The sequence below is a fragment of the Crassostrea angulata genome, chromosome 10 (genome assembly GCF_025612915.1).
Source record: "Crassostrea angulata isolate pt1a10 chromosome 10, ASM2561291v2, whole genome shotgun sequence".
NCBI lineage: Eukaryota > Metazoa > Mollusca > Bivalvia > Ostreida > Ostreidae > Magallana > Magallana angulata.
The window spans coordinates 41,124,965-41,151,676 of NC_069120.1; the positions used below are offsets into that span (position 1 = coordinate 41,124,965).

The 26,712-nt window shown below is 34.6% G+C and overlaps 3 protein-coding genes across 4 annotated transcripts; 1 reads left to right on the top strand and 2 right to left on the bottom strand.

The window, feature by feature from the left end:
* Positions 1-370: 370 nt before the first annotated feature.
* On the bottom strand, positions 371-9,434 carry LOC128168329 (tolloid-like protein 1). The gene is made up of 18 exons (XM_052834560.1): positions 9,090-9,434; positions 8,113-8,200; positions 7,147-7,268; positions 6,758-6,875; positions 6,480-6,658; positions 6,164-6,391; positions 5,570-5,782; positions 5,367-5,480; positions 5,126-5,271; positions 4,660-4,855; positions 3,968-4,090; positions 3,095-3,255; positions 2,120-2,300; positions 1,902-2,027; positions 1,460-1,804; positions 1,058-1,238; positions 827-899; positions 371-649 (listed from the first exon to the last, which is right to left on the bottom strand). Exons 1-18 carry the CDS (start codon positions 9,190-9,192, stop codon positions 539-541), a joined length of 2,808 nt encoding a protein of 935 aa, XP_052690520.1. The 5' UTR covers positions 9,193-9,434; the 3' UTR covers positions 371-538.
* A 2,846-nt stretch (positions 9,435-12,280) lies between these two features.
* On the bottom strand, positions 12,281-16,922 carry LOC128166273 (troponin C-like). Of its 2 annotated transcripts, none has more exons than XM_052831338.1 (5): positions 16,802-16,922; positions 16,643-16,676; positions 15,462-15,605; positions 13,847-14,089; positions 12,281-12,964 (listed from the first exon to the last, which is right to left on the bottom strand). In XM_052831338.1, the coding sequence occupies exons 1-5, from the start codon at positions 16,802-16,804 to the stop codon at positions 12,936-12,938; spliced, it is 453 nt and encodes a 150-aa protein (XP_052687298.1). In that variant the 5' UTR covers positions 16,805-16,922; the 3' UTR covers positions 12,281-12,935. The 2 variants fall into 2 exon arrangements, with proteins under 2 accessions (XP_052687298.1, XP_052687296.1); XM_052831336.1 differs by having other exon boundaries at positions 12,281-13,449.
* A 1,036-nt stretch (positions 16,923-17,958) lies between these two features.
* LOC128166272 (calmodulin-A-like) lies at positions 17,959-25,459 on the top strand. The gene is made up of 5 exons (XM_052831335.1): positions 17,959-18,486; positions 19,599-19,638; positions 20,850-20,993; positions 23,179-23,421; positions 25,210-25,459. The coding sequence occupies exons 1-5, from the start codon at positions 18,484-18,486 to the stop codon at positions 25,236-25,238; spliced, it is 459 nt and encodes a 152-aa protein (XP_052687295.1). The 5' UTR covers positions 17,959-18,483; the 3' UTR covers positions 25,239-25,459.
* The last annotated feature ends 1,253 nt before the right edge of the window (positions 25,460-26,712 follow it).

Sequence of the window (26,712 nt, forward strand, 5' to 3'; positions counted from 1 at the left end):
ACAACAAACTTGCACTTGTATATTTATTTGAAAAAAAAACGAACATCAGATTATTATTTTAATGTTATGAAGATTGAAGTTAAAAACAATTATAAGCATGAAAGTTATGTGGGCAATTAAAATCTATAGTGACTGTGATATATTAAGATACATGTTCATGTATACATACATGTTGTTTGATATTGTTTTTATATATATACATGTAATAAAAAGTACATAAAATCTATGGTAAATATTTCGTTTTGTTTAAATGTAAACTTAAATAGAATGAAAACCGAAAAATTTTGATAAAAGGAAATGGAACCTGTGTAGTTTAAACGAAAAGGTCAATTACATTAAAAGCAAGTCAGCCGTGTACATTGGTTTACATTAATCTGAAAATATGGTAAATGTGACCATATTTTCACGTACAGTGTATGTTTTTGGGGTTCTTTGGTGTATTTTAGGGACACTTGAAGAGTCCTTTTTGCCATTTCAGAGAGGAGAGGCGAGTATTTACAAAGCAGCAGACGATGCTTTTATAGACGTCATTCCCGCTTTATGCTACCACTTCCTGGTACTCCGCGGCAAATCCTTTCCACGTGACTGTATTGTCAGTATTAAAAACAATGATCAATTTGTCTGAAGTTGTGACAGTTTTCGGTGGAAGCTACAATTGAAAGACATTTGTATAAAATATTGGATTTTTTTGGTACACAAGAACGCAAGCGCGCGACGAAAGATATTTCGTTATGATAAATTAATTGGTATATAGCGTTTTACTTTATAAGTTTCAAATACAAAAACATAACAAAAAAGATAAACTCTATGCTTGGCGCATTTATACCTGAACATCGCAATAAGATCCAAGAAGCTTGTTCTTTTCCTTCACGCCATCATACAATTCTACAACATCATACCTACATAAAAGAAAAGACTGACGTATATCTGGTCAGATATTGAGTGTCGTTTTTTCCCCATTTTCGACAATTATTTTTACATTCTCTAACCCCCCCCCCCCCAAAATAAAATAAAAAGGATATTTCCGAAAATGACCTTCTTGACTTTTAATACGTACCCACACTCATCTTTCCCATCCTCGAGGTCAAAGGTGGTGAACTTGAGGCTGACCTTGGCCCCTGGGGATGCCTTTATGGTCCATTCACACCTGGCATTGTTGGGGTAGTTCTGGTCACTGTACTTTGCATGAGAGTAGATTGTCTTTCGTTCTGATGTAGCATTTAGGTCTCCTCCGCAGACTATAAAATGTAAATACTACCACCTACTGCATAAAGTAGCGAACGTACGTGATCGTTTGAATTCACGACATTAGAAATCTTAAGGAATTGACAGTTAATCAAATAATAAATGTAATATTTATGATCAAATCATTATTATCTTAATCCTTTGTGAAATTGTCGATCTATAATTTCTTTTGAATTTGTAAATTCAACATATACAATGATTGCAAACTTTTTACCAGAAGAATATGCAGCCTGAAACCCATGTCTTTGAACTGAATCATCGGACTTAAACTTGACGATCAGTTCCTCTTCGTCAGAGATGATGTCGCTCGGGACGTCACTAATGCCCCCGCAATATTTCCCGAGGAGCTTGCTAGGGGCGGAAAACAGCTCAATGTAATCGTAAACGCATTGGTCGTGGGGCTCTATAGAAAACTCGTCGAAGGTCAACTTGATGCGATGTCCGGGCGCGGTTGTTATCCTCCATTCGCAGTTTGATTTGCTAGGATAATATTTTGGCCACAGCGGACTGACTATTACGCCTTTGTGATCGTTTAGATAATGTCGACAACCTTCAACATCTGAAAGATGAAAATTGATTGTTTCAAAATTTGAAAGTTCTAATGTTTTCAAAGATCATTTTTCCTTTTACCAAAGACCCAAAGATGTATGTCATACCTTCCTTGCAATCGTGTTTGTTTTCATGGAGCGTATATCCGTTATGACATGCGCACATGTAACTTCCTATTGTATTTATACAGGTGTGTTGACAGCCTCCTCTTCGTACTGCGCATTCATCTTTGTCTGAAATTAAAAGGATGAGAGAAATGACCAATTCGACGTATCACATGTTGCTGCTTTTTTTATTTTTTAAAAATGGTTCTGGTTTTGCGTACCAATGAAGTATTCTGCCTGGAAGCCTGTACTTTGGACGGAATCGTCGGAGTTAAACTTGACCTGGAGGGAGTTGGAATCGGAAGTGATGGCGTCCGGAAGTTCCCGTCCACAGAATCGTCCGTACGGTTTGTTGTATCCTGCCCCTCCAGTTACCTCCACATAGTCGTACTCACATTCTTGCTAAGACACAAAAGACGATAATTCATTGTACATGTACATCATTACAGTATTTGGAGTCAAAGATGTAGATGTCTATCAATTTCCTTTTCTTTTGAATAAATTCAATCTCTGATTCCATTGAAAGTATAAATAAAAGTTTATGTACGAAAGAAAAGCATGAATACGTAGAGAGCAAACCAACGCAGTTCAATAAATCTTTCAGAATGCGGGCTTAAAAGCTGCTTCAGTGCGACGATCATTTAAAATGCAAGAATGCGTCACTTCAATACCGGTAATAAGACGTACATGTACATGTACTTTCTTTCGAAACAAACAACAAAAGAATCTATAACTTTATGTATTTTTTCTCTCTCTCACAACTTTGATGTCTAACGATAGAGCATCAGCAGTCAAAGCGTAAGCTATGGATCTGTAACCACCGAGTTCGAAACCAGCTGGAGTGTTATAAAAGTTTTCCACTGAACGAATGTTTTATTTAAAAATGCGGCATCGTTCAGATCATTGCATTTTGAATATAATTGCTTTCATCAACAGTTTTATCTCAAAGTGGCCCAAACTACTACTTCAAAATCATATGATGTTTTGCATACTTATTTTTAATTGGTAGTCATTTTATAAAACATATGTCATTCTACAAAGTACACAGCAATTTTCACGGAAATCACTCTGTTCGCGAACTTTTCTAACAACGTACTAGTACATTTACCAAGACAGCGTCATCATCAGGACCGCTAACCTTAAACAATTCGGTTCCGGTATGTAAGCATTCATGATTGTAAGTAAATAGTTCTTACGTTTCTTCCCTCCATATCAATGTGTGTGAAGGTGAGGGTGATTTTGTACTGTTCCGGGGCCTTGATCTCCCACACACAGGTTTTGGAGGGCGGGTACGTGTCCGGAAACGACGGACTGTACAGCGTTCCGGTCTGACTCTCCAGATATCCACCACACGCATCTGTCAGGAGGTCAATATTATACAATTATTGCCTTTTGATGAGGCCAATACATGGTTTTATCGAACTGATGAAAGTATATCGACCGATGACGAAGTCTGAGGTTGATTTACTCTCATCAGATCCATAAAACCATGTATTGACCGATATCAAAAGGCTATAATTGTTTTATTATGATAAATCAAAAAACTAATTCTCTTCATTCTCTTCAAGCGTATAATTCGTTTTATATCTTATCATGTTTGCAGAATTGTTATAACCAATTTTATTGGGGTGGGGGTGTTGGGGGCAAACAACCATTAAAAAGAAACGACTCTTTCATTTCATTTGCGAAAGTTATCCCGGTGAATTTGGAAACATTTTTTTACCAAAATACTGCTTCAATTTTATTAAGGTGACTTAAGGCTAAATAAAATACTTGATAAAGGAAAAAAACATACTTGTCATAATACCAGTGACCACAATATCACTGTAAATGAAATGAAATATCAATAGCAGTGTTTGCAAAACTAATCTATATCAAAACAAAATGAACGATAAAAACATAAACATATAATAAAATCATATTATGATACAATTCCAACAAGAAAGTGTAATATTGGCTCTAAAAACCTGTTTACTAGTATTTAAGTTGTTGTATTGTTTTTTTTTTATTATTGTTGTTTTCCCGTAAAGATTGATCTGTGTGGGCAATGCATTGACCTGACAACTGACCTTCACACTTTTTGCCGTCAGAATGGAGTTCATAGCCTAGTTTACAATCACACTTGTAACCTCCCATCGTGTTGATACAAATCTGCTCACAGCCATGAGTTCCGGTTGCGCATTCGTCAATTTCTGGTAACGAAAAAATGGTTAAAATACAGCTTCAATCATATTGGTGTTGCAAAGACTGAAAATTTATTAACATATTCTAATACAGAATGTTTGAGATACAACTTTATTTAATTTGTAATTTTTCCTTACATATCATACTATGATTAAAAGAAATTCAAATTCTGAATAATGAAAACCGCATCAATTAATAGTCATAACAATTTTTTTTATCATGGATGGTTATACACGTACAACCATAATGTAGTAAATGTACTTCATTGTACTTTATCTTATTTTCTAGTACCACAATATTTTGAAAGACAATCCTGCGAAAAAAAAAACCCAAGCGAAATTGTAAGTCGATATTTAAACAGGTTAAAAAAGTCCTCACCCTATATCTTTTGAGGTTTTTTTTTATGCTGAGCACCTTAAAAGTTTGGTGAGCACGATTTCATACTTTCCACCTTAAAGTATTCAAAACTGGTTATTAAACGTAACCACAATTTTTACTTGTTGAATTTACAGACAAGCCTGGTGTATTTTTACATGATTATCTTCCTTGCGCTTGTTTGAACCATGCCAAGATTTACCAGCAATGAAGTTTAAGGAGAACCCGCGCTTCATGACGCTGTCATCGGAGAAGAATTTGATGTAGATTTGGTTTGAAGTTGATTTTATCGGAGCAGGTAGATTATACCCACAAAGCATTGCGAGGACATTCGCGTTCTTATCGCCTCCGTCTCGAATTTCTAAGTGATCATACACGCAGTCATCATGGCTTTCAATCTTCAAAATAAAAATAAAGAAGATGACGTTGATTTTATTAATAGTTTAATGGCACGTGGTTGTGTTTACAGAGCATCAAAAATCTTAACTGAAAATAAATAAAAACCCAACCAAGCTGAGACAGATAGAAAATACGACGAGGAGTAAAAGTAGTGTCATGTTGTGAATTTTGTATTTACACCATATACACCCTGTAAATTTAAAATTAACATCATGACAGTAGATAGGTAGTTTATCTTTGGACCATGGAGAATTTCCAATCGAACTCACCTCCAGATAATCAAACACTAGACCAACTGTGTAACCCTGACTGACAGTTATCACCCACACACAATTCTTGTTAGGGTGGTAGTCATCCGGGTAGTTAGGGCTGGTCAGGTGACCCGCATTGTTGTTGATCTTTCCCCCGCACATTGCTAAAAATTTAATAAAAGGGTTGTGCCAAAGAAAGGATAAATTGACAGAGAATGCAATTTTTGGTTGGAGGAAATGAGTTAAGCTTCAAAGATACCTTCAAAACTTGCTGCAAATCTGGAGTCTTCGGAAGATTTTGTTTCGAATGCAAGCCACAGTCTATTTCCGGTAGATTTAATTGCCGGAGGAAGTTTACTTCCACAGTAACGACCTGGCAATTTAGAATGCTAAAACAGTATAATATATATAAAAATAGGAGCAAGAGTAAACACTTAATTTTTGTTTAGTTTTTAATCTCACCGATCAGGGGTGATTTTTTGAAATGTCCGTCGCGAATTTCCAGAAAGCTATTCGAGCACACATCGGGGGTGTCTGTTATGGTAAGTGAGGTTATGTTAAGGTTGATTTTCTCGCCGTATGCCGCCGTGATCCGCCACTGGCACTGTTTGGTGACCCCTCCAGACGCGTTGAAAGATATGGTGCCGGACGATTCCTGGTGCGTCGCACCACAACCTGGAGAGAAAAAACCCGTGTAGTGTTTTAATATGGGATACTAATACATGCAATGCACTTCCAAAATAGAATAGTTTGGGTGATTTCACACATTTGAAATCTTGGTCAATAGATTCAACTCTTTCAATATCTTAATAAATACAAAACTTATTATCATAGAAAATAAATAAAGTTTTGAAAGCTAATTTTCAAAGTAATCATATTTCAAAAATCACTTTCTTTTATTTTGTTCGATATTTGTAAAATGCGTCATAGCAATCACGAAGATATATAGTTGAATTAAGTGTGTGTTCTACATATAGTTGAATTAAGTGTGTGTTCTACATATAGTTGAATTAAGTGTGTGTTCTACGACTCTTTGTGATTTTGCAGAAGACTCACTTGGACATTTATACAGTTTATTGGTTTGGATGATGTCTCCTACACTCAGACGTTGCCTTTGACCGATCTCTGGTATATCTGCTGTTAGCGTCTTTGGAACCAAAGTATCCAAGTCACTCGACTTCGAAAACGTGTTTCTAGCGTAATGCATAATGCTCGAGAAATCATACTCCTCTCCAAGAGAGTTGATCTCGGTCAAGGTCATCTTTGCAAAATTATTGTCATGATCTACAAGCATACGAAGAATATAATTTCTCTTCGATTCAAGTCATGCAAAAGGTCCACCAAAAAAAAGAGGTTTTCATGAACGCCTTACTTTCTTTGATATTTTCGCTCAGAATTTGTATATAGTTATCTCTGTCTGGCCGAGTGTGTTCGTGCCAAAAGCCAATCACATGACCCAGTTCATGAACAACGATGCCAAACTTATCACAATTCTTTCCGATGGAAATGGCTTGGGCTCCTCGTAACTCCCTCCCAACAAACGAGCAACATCTTCAAAAGACGAGCCATGTTATATTTAAGTCGTAATTTATGTTATCATTCAAAAAAAATAATAAAGTGGAGGGGGGAAATATAGTACTATTATCTCACCCGCATGGTCTTTGTGTAAATACGATGAAGTCGGGTTCGGTTGTTCTTTCCACGAAGGTGATGCATGTGTAGTTTTCCCAGTGACGCATGGCAGACACAAAGATGGCTTTTTGGTGGGCTAACGTTTGGTACGTAAACAAAAGAAATAAATGTCAAAAAGATGCACATCTTTACAAAAATATAATAGGCCGGTGAATTTAGAATTGACTCATTTAAAAAAAAACCTCTCAAAACGACATAATTATATATGGGACTTTGTATAAATTATACAGCGAAAGAGAGTGAAACAGTGTATTAGTATATCATTAATTACGTACTCCAACATGCCTTGATTTTTTGTTTACTTGCAAAACATACATATATTTTTTGTTTATGAATCATTAAAAAACCTGTAAAGTTGGACTGGATTTGGTATGGAATGACGCCATCTTGCCAGAGACGACTCAGGTCCCCCGTGGCGGCGCGACGTGTTCGAAACGTGCGTGGGAATCTGCTGTAGGACGGGATATGGCTGCAAAGAAAAGACATTTCAAATCACATATACTGTAGAATGATTCATATCAAGATATCAACAATTCCCGAACACTCATTTACAGTTGATACACATCATATGTATAAACAAATAATCAAAACAACGTCAAACCACGTAGGTTTACCTGTAGGCCATAATAATGTAAGTTATAATTTTACTGTACTGTGCATACGAAGTCAATGCTGGTCATATTAGCGGTTTTGTATTTAGACCCACCTTAGAGATTTTAAAATCACAAAATGACAATATTTTACATAAAGTCGAAAGAATTAAAAATATATTAAACTATCTGTCAAACAAAAATTTCGAGCTAAACTTAATTAATTCAATCTAATTTAAAGTTATTTCATCGATAAGATCAAATGAATTGAGTAACAGGTACATGTAAAGGCTATATAAACCCCTCCTTAAAGCCCCTTTTTCCTCATTAAAGATTTTTATATCAAGAAAAAAGGAATAAACAAAGGGATAGACAAGGTTCTTTTCCCATCTGACAATCCTCTAATAAACTTAACCTTACATGCTAAGTCACCACCACTCAAAGGAAGCAGCGTGATAGAAACTTAATGAAAGATTGCACAACAGCACAACAACAACCAAATTATGCCTCTTTCAACTCCGAGAGAGTTCAGCTGGTAAGATACATATGCTAAACACTCCCCGGCTATCCAAAAAAACCTTTAAACAAAACAGAAAACAAGGGGTCTGTTTTTTTTTCTCTCTATTAAATTGCCACTCAAGCTTCATCAATTAATTGAATTTGTTTTCAGTAATGATTTAATTTATTGGGCACCACACCGTCCGGTGTTTCGCGGTGTCTTACGGAATCCGTGTGGTCTGTCGGGACCGGAGCAGGTTCCGGTAAAACGCCAGTCCCCCGGTATCGCACGCGATGTCCGCATCTCGGTAAGCTGAAAAATAAAAAAAAATATGTTTTTATACCGAGTTTAATAAGACAAAACATCAGGGAAATAGTGCAGCAAAGATTGGCTAAAATACATGTATAAACAAAAACAAACGTTGAAACAAGCCTGTTGAATAACATATTCTGAAACAGTTTATCGAATAGGTCTTCATAGATAAAATAAAAGAAATCATATAAACAAATCAAACAAACTTGTTCAAATAAATGCGTCTGCAATTGTACAATTCTGCATTATGATTCTTTTTATTTCTGGGTATAAACAAAACATAATTAAATGCATCGCCCCCTTCTCTTTAAAATAAGAAAAATCCACACAGTGAGATTGATAGTGCGAGAAGTGATAGTGATATTAACCGGGTAATGATTGTGTTATAGTAACCTTTGGTGACTCTTTATATAAATTCTACATTTAATTGCCAAAGTCTTTGTTACTATGAAATGGCTTATCATGGCATTTTTTCTCATCCCATTTGAAAAGCAAAGTATGTTGAAATGTTGTCCATAATACGTTGATATAGCAAAAAGTTGATAGTATAATGATAAAATTATCATGTATGCATTTTTCTAATAGAAAAAAAAAATCAACGATATTTATTTTTGATCAGCAAAATCAGAAAAGAAACAGACTGAATATCATTCGAATAACAATTAAAAGCTGATATTGTATGTACGTGTGATGTCATAGTTTGAAGAAGCATGAATAATTTAATAATATCAGTGTAACAATATGAGAAAAACCAAGCAAATGAATCGCTCATTTATTCAATTTGAATTCTAAATATCATATTTTGTTGAAATGATATTATCATTTATCATATTTGGTTAAATAAAGTTATTTAGAAAAAAAAATCTCAATGACTTATTGAAAATCTTACCTGCTTTGCTTGGATCCGCATAAAGTCCACTGGATATTACACTAGATGACCACACAGCATTGAACAGGGTCACACAAAGGATACACAAGAGGCCGAGACCCATTGTTCTTCGAGAGTCACACAAACTCTTTTAATCAAACCTCCTGATTTCTGACATTTTCATTTTTTAAGTGATAAAGCACCCGTTTCTGAAAACTAAAGCCCCGTGAACTGATGTCAGATCTCGCGAGAACCTCGATTTCAGAATGTCCTTGGCGAAGCTCGAAGCGGTATTGAACCAGCTGTGGGCAATATAAATAATTGTAGATAAAAAATCAGATCGAGCGCACATGCTTTCTATCTCATTTCACACTATTATCACTGATGTATACTACAGTCTCTTTGAGAGATTGAAGATAATATGTTTTGGCCACTTTTGATCATTTAAAACGCACGTGGTTGGACAGAAATTTTACACCCGAGTGAGACGAATAAATTATAATTAAAAGCGAAAAACCCATGATGGCGGTTTGTTTTTTGTCTATTCTGTTCTGGAGTTCGTGCTAAGCTACGAATGTATCCTTTGTAGAAATCCCACTCGATGTGGCTTTTATGTGTGTTAAAGACAAAGTCTTTCCAAGCAGTTAAATTTCTCTGGCATGTGGAGAGAGATAGTTAGAGCGGTTTGGGATTTGATGTCTACGGTTTCTTTCAGCAGTGAACCCTTTCGATATCTGCTACACTGATTTGCTGTTGAAATAACATGGGCATGTGAGTATATCAGAGTGATTTAAGACGGTGTTGAAATCACTCATATAAACTATTAAATAGGCAACCTCAAGCTGAGAGAGATAACAAAACACTTTCGATTTGATTTATTTTTGCGACCATAAAATTATTTTGCTCACTTTAACAATAAACAACTTTCTTCGATGGTTCATGTGGGTATGACGGTAGCCAACATCTTAAAAAAAATTAAACTCGAGTCCGTGGACATGTAAATTTCGGTTACATTAAAAGGTTAATATTTTTCAATTTGAAAGTTTAAATTTGATAATTTTAATGTAAAATTTTTGCAATGATCTTTTTTGTTCACAGACCATATGAAACATTAAAAAGCATTTTACTGCCTTATTGATATTTGTAGAATTTATCTTTCAATCTCTCTAAAAGAAAGAGAAAATTAGTGAATTTTGATAGTTGCACAGAACGTTGCATGGAAGGAACAGAAAAGTCTTCCATACATGGGTATAGACTCGAGGTGTTCCGGATGCCTTATATGGAAAATTCCTTCGGTACTCCTCGGTCACAACGTACAAATCATATCAACGAAAGAATCCGAGGTTTGTCGAATGATTGAAGGTTCAATGAGGAAGTCCGTGCAGTCCGTGTCGTCATTTTGCAGTCACATAGCATCAGGGTGCCACGTGCTGTGTTCATTTCATACTTAAATTCATCCTTAAAGGGGCATGGTCACGATTTTGGTCAAATTCTATTTTTTCTGCTTTCATTATTTAAAATGCTTTAGGAAAGCATTTCTACTGATCAAATGAAATTTGAGAGTCAGTTGTAAAGTTATAAGCAAGATACAGGGCTCCCAACTCTTTGTCATGTAAACAAGACTCGTGCCCTGTTTTTTGTGTTTACATAGGTTCAATATTACCAGTAAAAACCTTTTTCAACCTGATTTGTCTATCTTCTTATTCATTTTAAGCATAAAGAAACAGTTCCTAACGTTTAACACATTCATTAGGTCTAAAATTGGAATTTTCACTTCAACACTCAAAATGTTAACAAAAGCTTTGTTTACATAGCATAGAATTGCAAGCTCTGTAACTTGCTTATAACTTAACAAATGACACTCAAATTTTGGTTGCCTATCAAAAATGCCTTACTGAAGCATTGTGAACATTAAAATCGGAAAAATAATTTTTTACTAAAATCGTGACCATGCCCCTTTAAATACTATATTCAAACAGTTGTGAAATCGTGATTCAGCTTCGTCATTGGTTACACACGATCAGATTTCTTAGAAATACGGAAGAAAATACTCATTTGATATATGTATTCAAAAATAAAAATGTAACGAAAACCTCTTCATGTACAAGCTCATGTCTTGGGGTTTTTTACGCGTAAAAAATTCAATGATTGTTTTAATCGATAAAATTATAGAAATTGCAACATGCAAGATACAGAAACTGCATTTATTGATAAATATAAGAACATTCAATCAGTGTGTTAAATAACATATCTACGTATTCGCGCTACTTACCATTATTACCGTCTGTTAAAGGTCTTTCATAAAACACGGTTGTGAGCACGAGTAATAAAATATTTAACATTGCATTGAAAATAATGAATGTATCTTTACTATCCCCTTACCCAACGTATTCCAAATCAAATCATTTTATAAGCAAGAACTTCGCTAAACACTATTTTTAAGAAAGATTAAATCACGTTAACGTATATTTAAGATTTTGGTCGTCAGTGCTTTTTTTATATATATAATTTTATAATTTGCGTTGTACATGTATTCATGTTAATGGACAATTATGTTGCTGTAAATTCTGATATACTTCACGAATTTCTGTTCATTTTTTTTTTTTTTTTTTGCCATGGAAGTACATGAGAAGACAAAGCGCATTAGTGGCGACGGAAGCAAATTGAAAGGGGTGATGGGGGGCTAGACTGATCTAAAATTTTGACTCGCAAAAAATAATAAATAAATAAAAAAAGGTCTTTGTTTATGGTTATGTACAACTTATAACTTTGCAAAAAAAGTGTGTGTCTGGGGAGGGGGGTCCTGAATTACAATCAACGTACATTTATGTATCAAGATCGAGTGTTTTCGTTATGGACACCAACATGACGAAACTTCTCCTATCAGATCGTCAGTATGATTTTTTTACATGTACACTGCAGAGCTTTTGTGGAAACTATCCAAAATGAGAAATTAAAATAACATTGCGCAAATCCAATTCCCCCGTGATATTTAACAAGCACCACACGGTCATTATTCACTTGATGTGGAATAAGCAATTTCAATTTGACTATAAAGTAATATAGATAACGATGACGTTTAATTTTGAGGAAATTTGTTTAGATATTTATCTTTTAATGCGGATGAATATTAAAAAATTGTAAAATAAGTATGCAACCTTTTCCTTTGCCATCATCAACGATATGAAACTGGCAAATAAAAAACATTGACATTTTGAAGGAAGTAACAAATTTTATTAGTGGAAAATTCAGTATGTTTACATACAATTTCCATTCATACAAAAAACTACACATATATACGTCTCAATTTTAAAACATTCAAAGATCTATAAGTTATTGATTTTTTTTTAAACCACATATTCAACATGATGGGGCCGTTGGGTAACTGAACAGAAGTTAGTACTTTAATTATAATGGGAGGTTCCAGGGCAGTCTGGTCACATTGGAACCAATCATGCATGAGGTGAACATGGAATCCGGATATTTTTGGCAGGTTCATCCGGTTTGACCTCTGAACTTAAAGGTCAACAATTTATTATTAAACACAACTATTCCGTGAAAAATCAAACGCCAAAAAAAAATGTGCAAAGCAAACAAGCGTGCTTTAAATTGTGTTTACATCAGTTAAGATAACACTGCTATTAAAATTTTAAAAGAAAAACAAATTGGCCAAAAAAATAAGAGAGATTAAAAACTTGCAAGCATTGTGCATGTCGCAATGATAGAAATTATTAATAAGTGTGACAGTTGGAAGGGCTGATATTTCAACTGCAAGTAATTGGCAGATAAAGTGCAATTCCTAGAGGTGTGTGTTTCCTCTGCTGTGGTGATTAGTCGGTCAAAATCAAAAGTCCTTAATCAGCAAATTTAATCGCCCATCATCAGTTTTAAGAATTCTGGAAATGATATAAGAAGAGCAATCATAAGAAGCTGAAATAATTGGTAACAGTTAGCAATGCGCAAAATCATTGAGCGTAACAGCAACAAAAATACACAAAAAACACACATGGGTTAAGCTACTCTTCTGTAATAATTTTATTTTTTTTAAAATATCTTTTACAAGCGGTTAGTGCGCATGTGTTAAGACAATATGGAATGATAGGAAGAAGTCAATGGACAGTTCATAGATATATAAACTGCAAAAATGAAAAGGCTGGGGTACGCCGCAATTTCTTGCCAAAAAATGATCCAAATTCGTCAGGAGCTGGATGTGTGTTATATTTTGCTTTTTATTATTCATATTGATGTAAATTCCTTCAAAAATATGCAATCAGCAAGCTGACGAACGGGACGCGAGCGTACGATAGAATTGTGTTGCCTGATGCAAAAAGGACGAAAACTGTATCCAACGTTCAATCTGAGGTCATCAAGGTTTTGAATTCTGGAAAAAACAAAAACTCATATACTACATACTGATCATGCATTACAATTCTATCGAGTCACATTCCAAAAAGTCTGTATCCAAAAAAAAAAAAAAAAAAATTAAGAAAAAGAGCAAAACAAAAGTGCATCGATGTTTTTTTTACGTTGAAAGTTTTGAGGGTTCAAAGTACATGGAACAATGTGTCTATACTACCAAAGGGGATACAGAAAAGAACAATTTTTATCTCTAGGTACTAGGAAGCGTGGCTTCCTTACTCTACAAAACACAGCAGTCTGTCAATGCATAGGACACCACTACCAAACCACTAATATTGAAATTCAGCGCAATTAATCATGTGTTGTATATTTTTTTTTACTAAAAATCTTACTGCTATACACAGTGATATAAATTTTACCTTCATAGTCAACAGTTCCGGAACCATCGGTATCGGTTTCAGCAATCATATCATCTAATTCCTCTTCCGTGAAATCGTCTCCTATTGATTTTAAAATCCATCGTAGATCTTCTACAGGAATTGTTCCCTTATTTCCTTTGTCTAATACTCTAAATGCTTCACGAAGTTCTCTCTCGTCTTCATCCATCCTGATTTTACGTTCGAACAAAACTTTGAACTGTTCCCAGGTCAAATAGCCCTCGGCTGAAAAAGATGCGGTGACCGTGAATTAAACAGTGATTAAGCTATCTGGAATATTCATAGTACTGCAGTTAATACTTGTTCAAAATAAACCTTGTCTGTTTCTAAAGGAATTGTTTTAACGTGCTTTATGGGAATACGATTAAAATGTATTCTCTTTTGAGAAGTGGATGTAGGCTATGCCTAAAGATAATGTACATCTAGATTAAAATGTAACCTGCAGGTCTCTAAATTTAGAATACAACAAAACATCTGGAGACATGTAGACTATGCCTATGCCCCTTTTTTCTACTGCAATTGGTTCACAAAAGAAAAAGTCGAATTGGCAAAGTCTTTAGAGATTCAAAAGATTTGCAGAGTCAGCAACTTTAGGTGGTTCATCTCAAAAACCAGTTAAACAGTTAAACTTCTTTTTTTCAGTTAGAAGAGTTTTGCACTAGAAAACGAACATCTATTTAGCAAACGGCTGTGCATGTTATGTGTTGTAGAATCATGTTTTTCTTTAGAAGTATAGTACTGGACCGGAATTTTTTTTCGCTTTGGTGTTATAGTAAATTTTTAATTTGCCCTTCTGTGTATCTATGTTTATTATGTTTTCAAGAGTACAGTGTCAATACAATTGGTATTCTCGGTTTCAACTTTTACCTCTCTATAAATCAGCTGCTATCAGGGAGGGCAGGGGGACCGCGCATCAGCTGCCTGGCTGACAGAGAGGCACATACTTTGCAGTATATCTTACAACGGCTGATAAAAAAACGATTAACAGCCAGTGAAAAGAAGAGAGAGAGAGAGAGAGAGAGAGAGAGAGAGAGAGAGAGAGAGAGCTAATTAATGGAAACGAAATTCAAAATTTATGAAGATATGTAAGAGGAAGAATTTGTAATGTCATTGACCTAACTCTTTGCTTATATTCGATGATAACATGCGTCATGAGGTATTTTCCAGTGTGTTCTTGCCTAGAAACAAGAAGTCGGTCACTTGTTATCACTGATGCAGCAGTTTCTATCACGCAGTTTCGGGGATGCTGGAGACGCTTGATAAGACGCACCGATGCGGATTAATATAAATATGCAAATAAGCCCCTGCTGTTGATCGAATGACGTGATTCTCTTGTTTACTACTCTGCGTAGTAAACTCCCTTAAAACTATCCCTGGAATGGGGTATGTATAAAAACACAAATTCCTTAAATAACTGTACATTCATATGAACATAAAATTGACCAAAATTAGCTGAACTCTAACGCTTAACATGATTTACCAGTAATCATGTACTAAAGTGCAAAGACGGCGCAGATCATAATACAAATGTTTGATGAAAACCATACGTATGAAATCTCACACGTAAGCGTTATAAGGACCTTGATCAGTGTCATACCTTCCTCGTCCATCTCGTCGGCCCATTCCTTCAGCTGCTCGTCGTTGATTTGGAGAGCCAAACTTTTAAAGACTTTCTCCAGTTCCTTCGTTGACACCCGCCCATCGCCCTTTTTGTCGAAAAGGTTAAAAGTATTGTGTGCATCTGCAAAACAATTGTTAATCTGCTATGTACTGCACGTATTTTATGATAATACACAAATTAAGGTTGGAAACTTCAATGATAGTTTCAAATATTATTTCATTATCTACCCATGAAAATATCAGAAACATATCAAACGTAATATCAAACGTAATTTTTTTTTAAATTAAAATTTTTTTTTTATCAATAATATTATATAACACACACACATAACCAAGTTTGGAGTGCATGTGTTCTACTACTAGTAATTCAAGCCCTCCCCTCAGTAATAGGATTAGTATCAAAACCACCCCTTGTCGTAGACACACCTGGTGTTTTGGTTTTAATTACATAATTATGCAAACAGATGCATTTCATCTACATGTATTTGCCTCCTACATCTGCAAACAGAGGATGTCGAGCGGTGCCTACTCGTTTTGTTACACATGTAGAGGGGCCACATGTTCCGTATTAACCCATCACTACGATCTACAGTTATGCTGGAGATAACGATGAAAATTTTTCATTACCGATTTCCTCTTTTCATTATCTAGGCTCAAAAATACAGCGTTTTGATCTCTGTTCGTTCGTGTTTTTTGCATTCCTTGTAATAAAAAAAAAGGCTTTGAGCCGAAACAGTCAAAACTTCTCTAAAATTTGATTTGAAGGCCTCCGATTAATAAACTGTACAAATAATCTTGCGCCAGATGAATGTTTATTCACTTGCAGAGAACAGATATAAACAAGAAGAAACGCCAAGGTTGTGTGGATAGCATCATGCTCGTTCGTCTTCTACATCTAGAGTACGTGCAGTCGCCATATTTGGCCGCGCGTGCAGTTATATTACGAATGTTCTCGTACGTTCACGATACAAATTCATAGAATAATTCATAAGTACAATTCAATTAACCATCAGAAGTTTTTAAAAACCAAATTCTTTGGTTCTTACAGAACTTAATTGCCACAAAGCGGTACCAAGTTATAATTAAACTCCTCAGCATCACTGAAAATGCAAATGAATGTATGTCTTACTCGAAGTAGTGTAATTATAGTAAACTTACCGGTTAGCTGTTTCTCAGAAATCTTGAACTCCGACTACAAAGAAATAAGGTTGTCAAATTATAAACATCTCCAATCAGTGTTACTTCTTTCCCATCATAAACTGTTGTTTGAAAATAACGAATAACTTTTTTAAAAAAAATGTCAAACAAGTTACTCACCATCTTGTTTCTAATATCCCCACGCTAAGAACAGAAAATTTTTATTTTTCTTTCTCACTGGAAATCGTCTGCTGCGAAAGAAAGCACGCGTGCGCAGCTGAGATGTCTTGGAATTCGATCTCTCCATCTCATATGCCATTTACGGATAGTAGATCACGTGATTGTCTAGATTTATTAATAGAACAGCTGGGCTAGATTATAAATATCCCAGTGCACCATAAATATGATAGCATTACACAATTTTCAGGGTCAGGATGCTTTTTTGTTTATTCCGGCCCCGATTATGACATAATTTATAATCATTAAGCACAGTTATTTACACCAGATGGGTGGGGGAGGGTGGGAGATCAATTTTGGATAGTAGAGCTCTGTTTTCCAGACTTAGTTGTTATCGTATAATTACATCTATGATTTCCAAATACTTTTCATATGTTGGTGATAAAGGTTGAAACAATATATAGTGTCATATTGCTACTAAAAGCATTTGATTATCAAATCAAATCATACAGTTTTGAATTAAAAAAAAAATTGTTATCCGTTTAAGCAAAGCTTCAAGAATATATTGACAAGTTGAAATGAAAGTTCCATTAAAATATACGATGAATAAGCCATCTTCCAGCTATCAGAATTTTCATGATGGTTGAATGCAAGAAATTTAGAGTTGCAAAGTGCAGCGGGGATGGATAAAAAGCAACGATTTCACAGAATGAGTAATCCCTTAAAACTTTTTCTCTTCCGTGCCACCAGTTGATAATTGTCGTCCCAGTTTGACAGTTATGGAAGAAAGCTTCAGGGTATTTAACATTTGATAGCAATTTTATATCTAAAGAGAAAAATATAAAAAAAAAAAAGTAATTCGTAAAACGATAGGAATATTGGGGAATTTTTTTTTTTTTGCAATTAAGAGGATAAAAATGAATGTGATGCACAGTGACTCGTCTGATGAGTGTAGGAAAGTGAGTAAGGCTTTGAAATATTCACTTTTCATACCAAAGTCTGTTTATCTCGTTGATATTATGTCTTTGGAATGTTAAGAGAGAGAGAGAGAGAGGGAGAGAGAGAGAGAGAGAGAAAGAGAGAGAGAGAGAGAGAATCGATCATTGAATTTAGATATTTTGAGGTATATAAGCAATACATGTATGAAGTTCAAGTTGTAGAAGAACCCGAAGCTATACATGAGGGACATAATGCTCGTGTAGCGGGGATGGGAAAGATGCTACTTGTGTAATTACTGGGCGCCATTTGTAGATAGGTATTGGCGATAATATCTTTCAGATGGTAAGTGCCGCAATGCAACACGAGGGAGATATACTAGTGGCGAAGAGGACGCAATCTAATCCAGGGGTCTGCTGCAGTATCCCCTCTGTTGGTGATTTCTGACACCACCATCGTCGAGACATCTCGTGCCGAAGAAGCACCGAGGAAATATCCGGGTTTTTTTTTATTCACGGAATATACCTGTTCGGCGACTTGTCACTAAAGGGTTCCAACTACAGGGATAGCGAGTTATCTCTCTTGGATATACCTTTTTTTTCTTCTCCTGAAGAAGACTGATTTGACTAAGGGGGTTGGGAATGTACCCCGCGTATGTGGAGTCTGTCCGTAGGTGAAGTGAAATAATAATCACAGACTAGGCGATATTATTGAACCAGAGAGGAGGAAACTTTTTTGTTCCGTCAACCATGGTTAGTATTAGATTAATTACGAATTAATTAATACGCAATATAATAATCATATAATCATAGTTGCTAAAAATGCTCTGTGATGTATTGCTTGAATGATTTCGGATCTCAAAATAATATCATATACTGGGATAAAATAAAAAAGGAGGTGTTTAAATGACTCAACTTTGTAAATATTTTGAGAAAAGTCGTGATTTGTGGGTGTGACAGAACAAGAAGTGAGTAGAATACACATGTAATTGGATAGCGTTGGAATGCAGTTAATCTTCAGAACTGTGTAGCCAGTCTCATCTCATTAATCAGAACACACTCTCGTATTGCATATCTCTGTACTACCGACCGCCAGGATTCGTGTAGCAACGAATTAGCCACATCAAAAGGATGCTCTAAATGAAAAACAAATAAATAAGTTTGAAAATATTTAAACATTTGTGTTAAATTATCTACATATAACTACCCACTTTTCGCGTGCACTCAGATGTAGAATGGAGTAATTAGGACTCTATGTCCCCATATTGACCCTGTGTATTTATGTGAGAAAAAACAGAGAATTTGCGAGGAACGATCCTCAAAAAGACATTTCTTATTTGTTCTCTTGTAACACATCTTTTGGATCATTCTATATCTGGAACAGGCATGAAATATTGACAATCTTTACTTTACATTTTCTAAAAAGGATCGCGCGAACGGTTGGAATCATTGTTTAATTATGCAGTGCAATAATGCTCACCAGGAAAGCCAACCCATTGAAATTCGACCCGTCCTTTTAACACGTTATTCAACTGTGAGACAGTTAAATTCGAGCATAACGTGAGCAGTTAATCAAATGAAAAAGTGAATATTAGTAGATAGTTCTTCATTTGTAATTTTTATACAAAATGTGTTTCACTTATATTTGGATATTGAAGTCTTTATTTCTTTACAATATTCACCATTTGTTACAAGCCTCGAGAGAAAGTCCATATTTCCTTTCCGTTAAATGTTTATGATATTACGTAATATTTTGGAGAGAAGTTTTTTTTTTAAATCTGAACTGCACGTACTATACTTCGAAGATGGCTTGGTTTGTGCTATAACAAGACGTGATTTAGAACATTTTTTTTTTTTGCTTTCAGACGGAGCAGATAATTACCTTGACAGACGAACAAATAGCAGGTATTTTGTCTATTTTCTATCCAAGCTAATGAGCAAAGTAAACACAAAAGTCAATGATGCTGGAGCAACTATACAAAAAAAACATGAAATATACATCATTATAACCAACTCATGATTTAGCCAATGCAATGCTTGATTTTGTTGTCAGTCCCCCTGACAGTATGCTATTTGATGGCCAATTATATAAACTGATATCTGTAGATTTGAGTTTTTAGAATAATGGTTACTTGAATACATAAAAAATTTATCAACTGCATCTTTCTTGGGAATTGAAATACCGGTATTTGCTATCATTCTTTTGGCGGCAAAATGCCAATTTCAAACTTACGCGGCTTAGAGTAAATTTAAAAGTGATAAAGTAATTAGACCGGATAAGATCACGAAAGGATAGTCTGGCCGCGAGGAAAAGTTTCAAACATTTCTTCCCTCTGTCAAAGAAAATAAATTACCTTAACCTATTTCCGACATAGTTATTCAGGCTTGTATTCAGTCTGTTTTTGCGAAAAAAGAATATCTTTGTTGTGGGAACATGGTTGTATTATTACAACAGCGACGAAGCTATAGCATTGATTTTGGCAGATGAAGGCAAACTAATTATGCCCAGACTATTTGAGCATGTCCAGCAAAAAGTGAGAACATAATCTCACGATCGCATGGATCATAGTAGACTTTTCATGCCGGACGCCATGATGGTTGATAAACGTTGTCTAATTATCAATGTTATATGTACTCTTGAGTCCAACAGTACTTGATCATATGGTCATTACAGCGATAATAAAAGAAGGAAGGGCGTGGGTCTTTGGTAGAGGGGTAAATAACGTGAAATACGTTCGATCCCTATCATTTATGTCAAAATTATTTTGCATTATTACTGGTATCTTGGTATGTCTTGCTCTGATAATATAATAAATCTTATTGTAAAACGAGGATTTAGGTAAAATATATGATCAATCCAAAATTAACCTAATGATAGTCGCATGCGTCCATTTATCGGTGAATTTAACACGTTTGTTGTTATTCATATTGCTACACTATAAAATATTCTGCATCTCTATTGTTTCCAAGCATCTGCAATCTGCAGTTGTTTCTTTTGGCGAGAAACCAAGATATTCGTTTTAAAATTGAAAAAAAAACCCTGAATAATTATCAAATTAAAAAAATATTACATTTTTTTTTTTTTTTACCAAAATTTGTCTTCAATTATTTTTCAGAGTTTAAAGAGGCCTTCTCGTTATTTGACAAAGATGGCGACGGGACCATCACGACCAGCGAACTCGGAACTGTCATGCGCAGTCTGGGTCAAAATCCGACGGAAGCCGAGCTACAGGACATGATAAACGAAGTGGACGCTGATGGTGAGTGCTGAGTTTTTCGTTGTTTCTGTGGTTGCTAAGTAACGAAAAACAAAGCTTTTCAAAAGAGTTTGAAAATGGGGCTCCTTGGCTTGTTGTCATATATAAGAAACTCAGTGCTTGCTGTATTTTATTTCAAATTAACTGCCGCTTGGTGTTTAACCATTGGCTACCTCATCTATGGACAATTTCGAGGTTTTCATAACTTGAACTTTCCTCTTGTGGTACGACTTGACTTGTTTCATTAAGTATTTCATGCACTTAAATAAGTTAATGTACTTTCCACGTACATGTACATGTCATGTTAGATAAATGTTAGTTGCAAACAACTTATCTTAAAGTACACCTACATTCGGGGCTTTTTTTTTCAAAGAGCATACAAATGTATCTTATATAACTTACTAGTGTTTTTAACCAGTTTGTTTAAAAAAAATTCAAGCATTTCTATGATTTGTAAATTGGAATAAAAATGTTTGCATAAAGAAATGCTTTTGATTTATAGCGAACCTATTGCAAAAACATTGCTCAAAATTTTCACGGTTTGATATTCGTTCTCATTGTTTCTTAAAGAGAGAAAAACAATTGTAATGATTGTAGGAAGATATATTTAGGAATTCTTAAATCATGAAATGCTCATTTTTCTCAAGTAAGCATTGTAAGGCAACTGATAGGTTTTACTTCAGTAATACAATCTGAATTCAATAAACAATGTAAGACTCGGTTTCTTTGAGTAATTTGTCATCGATCAAGGATCTTGAACCTCTTTGCCAACATCTGTCTATGAAAGCCATGAGAGTTTGCGCTTAATTGCATCATACTGGTGAACTCTAAAAAAGTGAAGACATGTGTCTTCTTTCAAAATGCAGTAACAAAATGTCTCCTCTAAGGAGCAAACTATTTAGATTAATTACAAAATCCCACCCCCTCACAGCCTTTATATCACACACTTTGTCTAAAAATAGAAATCCAATCACGTGTTGTTAATCTTTTTTAATTAGATCAAGAGGGGTTTCAAGGTTTTACTGCATCTATTGTAAGCTTCACATTAGTTTTGATAGTCACGGTTTCATTAAAACCTTGTGTACAGCTGAGGTGTTCCTATATGAAATATTAAATTGAACAAAAAAAGCAGAGTTTTGTAAAAAGATACATGTATACATGTCCAAATATTAATAACAGTTAGTTTCTCTCTTTTCTTATCTAATTTGAACTTTCACCGAATTCAAGGGGTGAAATAAAGTTGCATTTCTTTTTCGAATCAAGCGATTGCTTATTTTGGACCAATACAAACCAATTGCTGTGGAATTGGTAAGTTATTTTAGGAGGCACATATTTAAGAGTGGGTTTTTTGAGACGGTTCGTTTATTAGCAACTTTTTTTTTAACATTAACACCGCTTCAAAGAGGATTGACTTGGTTAGGTGCTGTTGTGAATAGAATGAGAAAAAGTGTTGCGCAATCGTATGATCCACTTCAATTCATAAACCAATGATGAAATTTCCTAATTTTAATGTTTTATTAAAGCTAATACATATCGGAATTCATTTCACAACATTGCTTTTTCAATGGTACAAGAGAGCAGAGGTTTTGGCGGTTTTTGAAATTTATTGGTTCGTGAGTGGATCACACGGTACTTATAGTCATCGGTTTCTTGGGAAAATTGCTTGACCCCTGAGTGATTTTTAAACACCTCTAAAGCTGAAACACGTGAGCTATTTAACATTTTTTAATTTTTTAATTTTCCAGCATTTCTTTAGAATAGTCTCATATTCATGTATAAAACGACATGAGTCAAAATATGAACATTTCACATCTAATTACTAGTTAGTTTTACTAAAATTACATAAGATTTTAGACGGCTCATTTTTCTGACAGAACTTTCTGTTAAAGTTTTCTTAAAACCCGAAAATATGAAAAAAACACAAAATTAAAGTCCTGTGAATTCTGTCTAGATTCGCGTTGCTTAGGAAATTTATATTGTAAATATCATCAACTAAACGGAATGAAATATCTCGTTTTATCGAAAGAAAAAACATCATTGACAATACCCTGTAGAATAGACAACTTTGCACGTCCAGTTTTAGATAGATATAGATGTAAAGATAGATTTCTTATTCACTGCATAAAATATCAAATTTAGACCGTGCCTAGAGCTTGGTGTGCAGTGATTTGAAGATATTTTCATGCAGGCAATGGTACGATAGACTTCGAGGAGTTCCTTTTAATGATGGCCAGAAAAATGAAAGACACAGATAGTGAGGAGGAACTTCGGGAGGCTTTCCGAGTGTTCGATAAAGACGGTAACGGTTTTATCAGTGCAGCCGAACTCCGCCATGTCATGACCAATTTAGGGGAAAAGTTGACAGATGAAGAAGTGGATGAAATGATTCGAGAGGCCGATCTCGACGGTGACGGCATGGTGAACTATGAAGGTAAGGCATGCAGCATGGCACCCGTTTCTTGATATTGCATCTTGGGTATTTTTAAATCTACGGAGCATCAACGAAATTAAACACGCTCTTCCAGAGAACTGGAAAGTATGTAAATTTAACAGTCACTGTGGCTCTACTCTAATACGATTGTTGATAACATTTTTTGGTATAACATTGCATCTTGGCTTGTAATTTAAACATTTTTACAAAGTATTGTTTGACTGCAAAAAGTATGTACACAATCCTCACCAATGATTTATTATGCAACAATTTTTTTTACTGAAGAACTATTTTGCACAAATAAAATTCTTTATGTTTTGAAACCTGTCTCTGAAATGTGCTCTAGATATTTCACGAAGTCTCATGACAACGTTTCTCTCGTTCTCTTCCATTTCACTTCAATGAAATTTACTTCGATAACACGCATGCCCGTACGTTCCTTCTTATCTTTTTCAGATTTCAGGACGTATGCTTCCGGTTTGTTTTCCAATCAATCAAAATGATGTATCCTCTGGGCACCACTCCCTTCCCTTCATTATGACGTCATCAGATGAAATGTCTGCTTATAAGCGAAAGGATATTTTTTTTAAAACTTGGCTCAAACACACTAACAATCAACGCATGCTCAACGGTCAATATACTCCGCAATGGACCGTCGTCTGCAAGAAATATACCAATTATTTTATCGTTACTAAAATTCAACTTCAGAAGTGTATATTGTTGATGTTCGATGGATAGTTTTTGCAGAGTACGTTTTGATATCGGCCCTCTTTAAAAAAATTCTGGACCAATAAATACACCAACTATATAAACATACAACTATGTGAAATACATCCGAGTCCTTAATTTACATAAAGACATTGTGACTTGTACTATACTTACATGGAAAGTACATTCACTTTGATTGAGCGATTTCATTTCATGTTGTAGTAGATGACAAGATATGTTTCAGGGGGTCACCTTAATTTTATCTATTTGAAATTCCAAAACATTGGGTTCCTTCGAAAATTGTGACTGCAATGATGATAATTGCAACCTCTCGGGCTTTTCCGGCAGAGCTCGGAAAAACACCTTGAATGTATTACATAGGCTTTCATGACACCCATCCTCCCTCTTTTTATAAAACTTGATAAAAATCCAACACATTCTACGATCTGTTGAGATGTGTGCTAGACTTCATTAAAATCAATGATATACTCAAAAATATAGCACAGAAGCGACATATAAGAATGTGTAACCGATATTTATTTTTTTATAGGAAGCGACTCCATTTTGTGTAAAATTCTAACATCCGGTATTATTAATACATTCGAGGTGTTTTTTCCAAGCTCTGCCAGAAAGGCCCGAGAAGTTGCGATTGCAATGATGATTTAGTTGAAAATCAAGTCTTAATGATGAGTAGGCATATTTGAAAAAAATATCAATAGAGACTGAAAATCGGCATTTGCCGGTTACATACTTTAGAACTACAACGTTCTTCTCAGGTTTGGAGTATAGTGAACTCTCTCATGGCCCTAAAAAGCCAATCAATAATTTGAACTGTTCAAATAAACAATTCCAATCTAGAAAAAACACAGTCTTTATTCATTCGTTACTTTACTATTGTGAACGAAAATATTTTCTTTCCTTGTGTTTCTGGAATATTGATATTTAAAAATTGCATTGTTATGCATCTTTTATATCATAGTTGTTTTCAAATTTCAAATGAAAAAAAAAAATACATCAGATTTCATAATTCTTTTTATGGTGTATTGTCTAAACTCTATATACATATTTTTCTTTCCCCAGAATTCGTTACGATGATGACGGCCAAATAGCATGGCAGGATTGGTTTGTGAATGACGAAGAAATTCGGATGTTATTTGTATATTTGTCTACAGAAGACCTTGAATATTTGCATTGAAACCGAACACGTGATTATTTTATTTTATTTTTTTTCAGTGTTGTATATTTGTTTAAAATGTTCGAAACTTGTAAGATCTGTCTTTTGTGTACATTCTGACGTTGCATTTGTAAACAATAAAGTCGCATTAACCATTGTAATCAGTTGTTGGTTATTTTACAATTAATAATGATATCATTATGCTTCTAGCAGAATATTGTAGAATATGGACTTTAAGATAGCTGGATGGCCGTGGAAGTTTTTAGACCTTATAAATCTTCTTTAAAAGGAGAGCCCATAAAACGTCAAAGATAAATCATTGAATGCTTATATTTACATTCCCTTACTGACGAAATCAATAATTTCATTAAATAAATTGATACAAATTGCAGATCACAGAGGGAGTAAATTAGTAACAGCGAGAACAGCTGTTTGTAAAACCGGTTTAAACTGGTTATCACTTAGACTGTTAAGATGAGCATGTAAATATAATCCATGAAAAATAACTCTTGAAATTTTACCTTTAACAATAAAATCAACTTTATTGTTGAATAATTGTAAAACATGGGGTTTTACAACACATATGAAATATATTTTTAACTGATAACATAAAAATCAATGTTTGGGAAATACTTATGTAAATTACATGTAAATTAATACGCAGTGATTAGGTTGTTGCATTTAAATGCATTTAAAGATCACAGAAATTAATGGAAAACGCAGTAGAATGAAAATATAAAACTTTATTATCATTATTCTTATAAACATTATTATTTGTATGGAACTTCCATTACCCAAATATGTCTCAGAACAAACATAATTCAGCTTGGGTACATCTCTCTATGTAATCCGCGTTAAAAAAAATACCGAGGAAACTTCAAAATAAAATTATCCTTTTTTACTGTTTTAGGCATACATAAATAAAGTACCGTTAATACGTTGTACATGAGTGGGGGTAAAGGGGGGGGGGGGGGGGGGTCAACGACGTCATCAAACGTAAGTGTTGTTCACTCTCCATTTGATAAGGTCAAATACTAGCTCAACTCCAAAGTCCTCAATTATTGAGCTATTCTGCAAGTTCCAAATGATTAAAGATGCAATTTATTCAATTGTACTTCAACGACAGGTATGCGTTTTGTTAAAGCTGCTTGGTCCGATTTTTTTGCAATTACAGTATCAAATTTTTTTCAGACAAATCATTTATCTTAGAAAGTTATGGACTTTCTCCTATTTACACCAGCAGAATCAGTCTCCTTTCAAAGTTAGAAATATTCAAAGTAAATAAAATAATTTCTCTTTGGGCAAACGAAAAAACAAACCAAAATGCATCACGGGAATGTTTAGAAAAGGAAACCGCTTGGTTTCGTCCCCCGAATGATTGGGGTTATTCAACCAGCATGCTATGCATC